This window comes from Belonocnema kinseyi, chromosome 3, assembly GCF_010883055.1.
Source record: "Belonocnema kinseyi isolate 2016_QV_RU_SX_M_011 chromosome 3, B_treatae_v1, whole genome shotgun sequence".
Taxonomy (NCBI): domain Eukaryota; kingdom Metazoa; phylum Arthropoda; class Insecta; order Hymenoptera; family Cynipidae; genus Belonocnema; species Belonocnema kinseyi.
The window spans coordinates 58,582,451-58,591,782 of NC_046659.1; the positions used below are offsets into that span (position 1 = coordinate 58,582,451).

General features: G+C 30.2%; 1 protein-coding gene across 1 annotated transcript in view; it reads right to left on the minus strand.

The window, feature by feature from the left end:
- LOC117168882 (Golgi phosphoprotein 3 homolog sauron) overlaps positions 1 to 2,695 on the minus strand; it is a 15,831-nt gene extending 13,136 nt beyond the window's left edge. Inside the window, exon 1 of the mRNA XM_033354779.1 lies at positions 2,074 to 2,695. Coding sequence (XP_033210670.1) covers positions 2,074 to 2,322 — 249 coding nt within the window. The 5' untranslated portion in view covers positions 2,323 to 2,695. The remainder of the gene's footprint in view (positions 1 to 2,073) is intronic.
- Between the last annotated feature and the right edge of the window lie 6,637 nt (positions 2,696 to 9,332).

Genomic DNA, 9,332 nt, shown 5'->3' on the forward strand with positions numbered 1-9,332 from the left:
GGAAATCATTTCATTCTCCATACAAAATTTTTATGAATGAACTTAGTCACGTGATCTCGACTTTATCGACGGTCAAAGTTTCTTTTTCTCTCCGCTAGAAATTCGCTAGAAAAAATCCGAAATGCATCAAACCAAAAATTATCTGCATAGTGCTATAACTCGAATGGTAATATCATTTTTCATCGATTTATAAATAAACTTTCTTTAAAACTATAAACACATTGATGTATACAAACGTTCTTTAGTGCTTTTTATTTAATCTGTCAAATTTTAAACACGATATCTCAATCCGTGTGGACACAGTGAACACCAAAAAAAAATGCTCATATCCGGGGACTAGTTTGGTCACGTGGTCACGAAGAGCATGCCCTTAAAAGGATCAAATTGAAATAGCTTAAGGTTGTAACAAAATATGTGAAAAAAATTGAAACCATTTTATCTGTAGGCAAATCGTAAAAATTAAGTACATTTTTTGAGGGACTTTTAGAGAAACTTCATGGTTATATGTTTCACGTATTTACAAAAATATTGTTCTTACACAAAAATTATTGCAATTTTTCGAACTTTTTTGTTACAATTTTAACTTTATGCACTGTGACAGGAAAAATTTCTAGATCTATGTTCATGAGTTATTCCAATACTGTGGAAAAATAACTTTGAAATGAGCATAATAAAATATGAAAATGTTTATATTTTCGGATATTACCTAAAATTTAAGAAACCATTAAAATTTAAACTTTTTTTACAATATTAACTTCACCCCTTCAAAGAGAAAAATGTTAAATTTAAAGAACTTAATCAATCATCAAAAACGAGGTGAACGCAAAAATCTGACCGGCAGGGTAGGATAGAAGAATCTTTGTCGTTTTAATTTCTGGGTATTACGATATGACAAGATTAAAATAAGGAAATCCATATTAGCGACGTTTTCCAGACAACCATGTTTGTGCAAAATAGTAACGAATTTTAAAACCAGACCATTTTCCTCATCAGACTCAACCTTATTTGTTAAAGATGATTGTTTACGTTTAGCAATTAGGGTTGAATTTGATGATGAGAAACACGATCTGGTTTTGAAACAAGTCAACTCTTTTAAATAAATCATGGTCTGAAGGATTTTTCTAAGAAATAAGATTGTTCTTACTTTAATCCTATTATATAGTTTCTAAAATATATCTTCAATAAAAGGAAAAAGTAGAATTGTATAGATTTTCGACTGTTCTTAGGTATCTAATTTTGATATCGATCTATCGATTTATGAAAAAAATTGTGCCACAAATAATTTCAACAATATTAACAATTTGAAAAACGATCAATTAAATCAATCAAATAAATATGTTTTTCGACTTTCAAACTAACATCTTTCAATAATTTAGGCAATATTCGTAGGTTTTAAAGAATGCATGAGAAAAATTAAAAAGTATTTGTTTTCAATTAAAAACTATTGACGCTAGAGAATGTATTTCTCGTTTTATATAAACAATTTCGGCACTAAGCATTCAAATATAACTATTTCAAACATGACGTGAGTAAGATTGTACAGTTTCACTTGACATATAGTGATTTTTTTAATTCTTAGGACAGATTTTCCTACTATGAATTAAATTTCGATGTAAAAGCAAATTCACTGCTCACTTATTGGTCCAATGATCTCCCTTTTATCACTTGCAGCCGAAACAATATTTCAAGAAAAACTTAAATTGTGATAAAAACATTCCCTTCCTGTGAATTTTCGAAACTTCAGGCAAATCGCCTTATAGATAATATAAATGTTAAATTATTATTCTATTCAAATGAAAAATTTATTTTCTCAAATCCAAAAATCCCTTTCTACAAATGCCTCTGAACTCCACATTTTTAAAACTAAAACTAAAAAATATTTGCAATCTAAAAATTCTTTCAAGGACACAATTCATAAATTGGCTGTCACAACAATGTGATCAAAACGTTCGTAATGAAACCGCTTTGCAGTGACAGTTAAATTGTAGGTTATTTAGAACCAAATTTTTTAATTATAGCCGATAAACCTCGCATATTATGACTCTTTTCCGGAAATACAAACTGATTACGAACCTCCTTATCTTTGAGCCCTAGCAGCAGAACCTCCTCCATGAGAGTCAATCTAGTTTCCTTATCGGAATCCTCGTCGACAGTGGGGTTAGAATTAAGGTCCTTTTGCGAGGAACTGTCGGCTTCACTTCCATGACCTGACAGCAAGTCAGGATGTCCTCCAGCATCGTTGGAACCATCCTGATCGAAACCACTGCCACTACTGCTGTTCACTACCCTACGTCGTTGAACAAGCCCGTCCCCACGATTCATTATTAAAAATCACTGAATTTTCTCACTGAGCAATATGTCAGCGTTTCCAGCAGCACCGAAACGAGATTTAACCCTGATTAAAAATTCTACACCGCATGTGTCGGGAGATAAACACTATTCTGTTGACGTTTGATCCCGCACGACATATCTTTTCAAGATGGCCAGGTTCCTGCCTACGCCAACAATTTTGTGCACTGCACTCAAATCTCCAGTGTTGGGACACAACGCAGCGCAAACAAAAACAGGTGGGAAATGGCAGCGTTTTGGAAACGAGGTGTCAGCAATACCTGGGAGTGAGAATTTCCTGATGATCACGGATGAAGTCAATATTGGGCGGTCTACAATTTTCGGTCGTGACAGGCACCAACCTCGACTCGCTCACTGAAGGCATGAAGTTGGCTCGCAAGTCACAAGATGGGGCACTTCTGCGCAGTGCTGCCACGTATATCGAAATATGAGTTTCTGGGTATTTAAATTTTGGACACAAAAAAAGAATAGGCCTTTTACAAAAAAGGTTTATCGGATTGTTCATTCCATAAAATATTTATATATTGCTCTAAAAAATATGTTTTTTCATTTCTTAAGGAAAGTCAACTTTTGAAGGTTATGCCATTTAAAAAATTATAGTTTTAAAAGTAAAAGTTTTAAAGATAGAAAAAGAAGTTTAAACTTTAAAGGCTTTAAAGATGCAGTTCCATGTTGAGAATAAAAATAAAGTTTATGTTAATTGCTTTAGGCCAAAAACAAAACAATGTTTAAAATCAGAATGATCACGTGACTTCAGATCGCGCGGGAAATTTGAATTTAGTATATGAAGATGGGATTGCTATTTTAATTTGTTAAAACACGTTTTATTTATTATTTATTCAAGAGAGGCTATACTAAATATCCTTTAGATTTATTTGAAATATGAATACATAGATATATTCAGAATGGTTGAATTTTTAGTCCACCTATTCGGATTCTCATAATTTAAATTTGAAGGTATTGATCACGTGACCGGTTATGTTAATTTTCTTCATGTTTTTTTTTCAGGTCTTCAGAAACGTCATAAACAAATTATTATAAAACAATATGACGAACAAAACCTTCTCTTGATGATGGTAATTTTTTATGTTCAGTTTATGGTATTTAATACTAATAACAAATTTTAATAAAAAATATAACTTTTGTTTAAGTCAATGGCGGACTGGCATGAGGACGCAGCCGGGGTTTCCCGGCTGCTCCCCGTTGGTTGGCGCTCCTAAGCGATGCCAAGGCACCCCAAAAAGATAATATTGTTTAAACAAATTAATATATGTTAGATTGCAATGAAAAGAGTGAAAAGAATATCCAATAATATCCACGATTTACACTTGTACTCTTGTAAGTAAGGAATATTCTTGTCATCAACTAAATTACGGAATTTTAAATTCATTTCTTTCCGATGCATTCCACAATATATTTATTGATCAAAATGTATAGGGCACCTAAATGCATGTTTTATGGGCACCCGCTAATATATTGATTTTGTACATATGTTATCTTTCGATGGCGCCTATACGTACCTTAAGGGAGTTTCCAGATCAACTTATTTATGTGGAAAGTGTGACTCCATTTTCGCTTACCAATATGAAAGGGGGCAACTCATTTAATTTATTACAAAATCTCGACGAATTATCGGCTGTATTTAATTATTTTAGAATTTTTTCAATTTAAACTCAATTTTTATACTAAAAAGACTACTTATTAGTCCAAATTTTCTCTAAGACAAGTTATTAACTTCCATTTCAAGAGTTCGGATCAAAGGATATATTTCATTGTTTTGGAAATTGTAAAATATTACTATATTTTGCTATAATTTACTATAATAATTTTTATTTTATTATAATTTTATCATTTTTCATCATTTTTAATGTTATTATGGATTACTTATTTAAATCAAGGCTTAAATTTTCGCGGCAAAAATACTTGAAAACTTGCAGTATATGCTGTAATAAGTTTTTCATTTGTGAAAAATAATAAGAAACATGAAAAAAAAATTAAAAATTGGTTGAGCTCTTAGACGAAAAACAATCTGCCCGCTGCGCGGGCACATACTTATTGCTTTCAAGTTGCAGCGCGTCTAGGGTGCGCGACTTTTGGTTCTTGCGCTTCGCGCTCGATAATTTATTTACTTCACGCTGCATGCTCGATCTTTGTACTTCCCCACATTTGTGCACAACATTTTAAAAATTAAAGGCCAAAGCATCAACAAAACTGTAATTTGGTGATTGCGAATTATCCTTTGTTAAAGCTACTTCGGCTTTAACGAATACATCCTCATCACGTATCTCGTGCTACGCCCTCGATTTTTTCCAAAATGCGAACTTTTCTACATTACGTCCAACACTATTATATCAAATGTAAATTACATTCATTTTTGTACCTCGGCCCGGGATTGCTTATGCAGTGATTGCTAAATAAAGTATAAATTTTATTTATAATGAATAATTTAATATTTGTGTTCCTTATTTCTAAATTTTATTTTCAGCTGCCCTGAAAAATGTATCGTTGCAATCAATTTATATCATTACAATTCACGATAGGCATGGGTATTGAAGCAGACATATTTTCACTGGCTTGTTTTTATAATTTAAAGAGTTCGCCTTCTATAAATTATAACTAGTTTGTAATTATACAAATTTAATTTTTTATTTTCAATGTTTTTTTAAGATAAAAAAGAAGCTTCAAATAAAAACAACGCGTACCATAAAAAATGATTAATGAAGAATTTAGAGCTCCTTTTGTGGGTCACTTGTAACTTGCATATTTAGACTAAGAAACAGAATAGTTTATTTTTTATTATTTTTCTTGTGTGATCAAAATTTGAGTTTTCGAAAAAAATGCAAAAAGTTGTTATGACAGTTGGGGGGGGGGGGGGGGAAAGTTTCTCACACATTTGCTACGTTCACGTTATACAGTTTTTCGTTTTTCCGTAAAACTAATTGCTCATATATTCCGATAGGGCTAGTATTACGGGAAATTCCGTAATATTAGGTCGCACTGGAGAAGCTATAATTTTCTTAGTCCTCAGAAAATTGATAATTAGACTTTACAGCTGTAAAAAAATTCATAAACCACTAAATTCACAAACTTCTAATAAATGTAACGTTAAAGAATATTTTTTTCGAGATCTAAGGAAATAATAGCTTGTCACTCCGAAAGGTGTCCCTGGCGCGCTTAATAAAAATAAACTGAACCATAAAATTTCTATTTTTGCTCATTTTTGAAACACTATAATCTTAAAAAATTCAATTTTTATAAATTTGAATATTTCATGAACATTTACTAACAAAAACTGTAGGTACATAAAAAAAATGTCCAGACGGAATTCACTTCAAATAGGGCAGGCAGTAATACTTATGACACAGAATTATTCGCCACTCAAATATGTTGTTTTTCAGAGGAAATATGGTGTCACCTATCTTATCGATTTGCAGCAAAAAATTGTTGGCAAATTTATTAGTATTTGAATATTAAAAATTGGAACGCGAGTGATAAGAAAATGGTGAAAATTTGGTTTGAAAGAGTGATATTTTTTTATCTAGTATAGTTATTTTTGTAATAGTTTAAAAGTTTCAACTTTTACATCACACTTTCATCTTTGAAATCAGTATTTTTGAAATAATCGATATTCTCTATTTTTATGTCTTATTTAATTATTCCTTTACGAACCCGTTGCCAATTTTTTTTTTAAATTGGATCCTTTTGGTTTTTCGTCAGACGATAAAATTGTCTTGTAGGGGTAAAAGAATTCCTAAGGCATTTTACACATATTTTCGCAATAATCTCGAAAATAACGCGAGATTGTTAGATAATTCAAGTTAAATGTTTGTTTTTTAATTCCAGCATTTATAATTTTCTAACAAAAAACACATCGTCATATCGGTAAGATACATGTATTACCTGCCCGATTTAAAAATAATTCGGTCAACATAATTTTCGTATACACAGAAAAAGTTTTTTTAATTCTCAAAATTCAACAATTTTACCTCTAAGCGACATCGCAGGGCTATTTTTGATTTCAAAAAATCATTACAGATTTTTATTTGTAATAAAAACTAACAAATTTTCAGCAATAGACATTTTCGATTTTCAAAAGTTTTTGTTGCCCTATAAAAATGCGGGAAATTTTAAAAATATTGAACGATGTTTTGCAAAAAAAAAAAAAAAAATTACAGTGAAACCCTTCAAAAGCCCTCACTTCTATAACCCTTCCGAGAATTGACATCCAGCCGCAGGTAGGTGTCACATGAGCTGCTCGGGGTGCGCGGGGTCTGCGGTTGTCACTCAGGCGAGCACTCAGGCGCGAACAAAGAAAAGCGGAACGGGCTATAATGAGTTGGTTCCTACTCACCGTCAGCCCCAAAATTGGCGCTATAGTAAAGTTTCACTGTATTTTTTGTTTTGTTTTTTTTAATACAAAACAATAGTTTTAAACACCGAATATATTGCTATTTACCATCTTTATTTAAGGTTAAAAAAATGTTGCAAAGAAAACTTTACAATGTTAAAAGAAGAAACAATCTATTATTTTGTTAGATGTCGAAATTTTTTGAAATATGTGAATTTAAGATCAATTGAATAATAAATGATCATTTATATAATTATAGGGCGGAACGTGACAGGTTATTTTTTTCATTAGAATACTTGCTATCTGTTGTGAAATACTACAATGTAAATTATTATTTAAATACTGTGAAACTTTATATTTTAGTTTTATAAAAAGTTGAACTTAAAAAAACATTAAATTACGAGGAGTGCTTCTGTCCCGTCTCGCCACAGTCCTGGGGCAGAATGTGCCCCAAATATTAATAATTTAACATTTTTTAACATAAAGTAATGTTTGATGTTATTTCATGTGGAGTAATATTGTTTATAATTTTTCAATATATAAATCGTTATAAAAACTAAAATATCTTTAAAATTATATAAAAATTGATTTTATCTCATGAGGAAGCAATACCAATTAGTTTTACAACAAACAATTAATTGTAAATATTTATTTTCATCTGAAGTAAGTATGAAATAAGATAATGAAAATATCTCTAAAAATGATTCTATATAGCTAAACTGTATATTTAGCTATGTTTTGTATTTATTTAGTCTTATATCTGTCAAATATTAACATATTTTGATATATACTGCTCTATTTACATAAGAGATCATTCATGTTTAATAAGGGTTTTTGAACTCGAGAAATATTTTTAAAGTTTATCTCCCTATAAACACTATAAACACCTAAATAAGGTCGAATCCACGTTGTTTATGATTGCTGTTTCTGAAAAAAAAGTTATATGACAGAGATAAAAACAGTGTCTCTCTCGTCCCAAATTGCGTTTTTCATTTATATATAAATATTATGAACTTGTCAAACATTCATGACTTGTTCAAACTTGTTCGAACTTGTTCAAACATTCATGAAACTGGGTTATTAAATTTTAATTGAATCATTATTCTTCACAATATACTTTATATGAAATATATATTCTGACAATCTCAATAAATAATTTACATTTGAAATTGCTTTAAAATAACATAAATCACCTCATAAAATGTAAACATTACTGTATTTATGTATTTCAAAAATATTTTCCACTTTTTTAAGAACTGGATTAGTAGTTCTTCTACCTATTCATAAAAAAAAATTACTGAGAAATATATAAGTTATGAGAAAATCGAATGTCCCGTCTTAGTACTCCAGTGTCCCGTCCCGCCACGGTCTCCCTACCATGTCAGGCTTTTTTCTTTTGTTTAAATAAAGATAAGAATAAAATTTCCGTGAAGAAAAAAGTATATATAGATATAAGCAAAAGATAAACGCGTAACGCAGTATGCGAATGATTCCTTAATGATAATCAATTTCAATGAAAAATTGTAAATTAAAATTTTTATAAATTGAAATCTTGAAGTGCGCATTGGGAGATTCAGAATCTGAAAAACTTGGAGAGATATGTTCAAAATTCTCTTGTCTAATTTCAAAATTGGATTTAATTGAAATTCAAGATGAACAATTCATAAATTTAATTAGTTATTACATCTTATACTTTTTCATCATTTATTTTTTTCATTTGCAGAATTGCAAGACAGTTATGATACTATCATTGTAAGGAAATGGTTTAAAAATGGTACTGATGCTGTATTATACTAAGAAAATTTCCTGAAAGAAGATTTTTCCATAGTTATTACACGTTTGTCTTATAACGACTTAACTATGCTCAGTCCACTGAATACGCTAACCACCATCACTGCAGTATGAGAATATTAGTTGACTAGCAAGATTATACGCGCTCTACAGTGCTCGGGAAACGTTGCATTTCCAAGTAATAATATAAAAATATAAAACAAGGTTACTATGATTTTGATTTTTAATTGTATAGTTTACGAACTTAAAAAACATTATCAGGTAGAAAATTTTAAATAATTAAATTCTTACTTCCTAGTTCTCATGTAGTTTTTTTAAGGAAACTTTTTTTTATTTTCTTCATAGATTAATTTGCAAAGAGGTTTGGAAAATTAAGAAGCTGCCTTAAAAATACTGTGTATAATAGGGGGGAGTGAAAATGATCAAATTAGTCGAATCGTTTAAGCTGAGGAAAAAAAATGTGTGGGTTGACATACTAAAAAAGTAAATAAAAAGTTTTGGAAGTCAGTTAATATCTTCTGTTCCCTTTTTGAATTAAAAAATTTAAAAATTCCAACAAATTTCCCTATTTCTTCGAAAATTATGTCGAATTTTTTCTGTGTATATTTTTTGCTACTGAATAATAATCAAAAATTGTAATTATAAATTATAAATGTTATTTTTTTTTTCCCAAAAAAAATTTGTATGCTGTTTCAAGCGTTCAAATACTGTCAATTTTACGTTTTTTTAGCGCTTTTGACGACTTGCTCAAATTAAGATTTTAGACGCAAAAAATGATGTCCTCATTACGGCAGAACGATATTTTCGTAGGAATTCGTTGATGGACTTATTTGATATACAACCC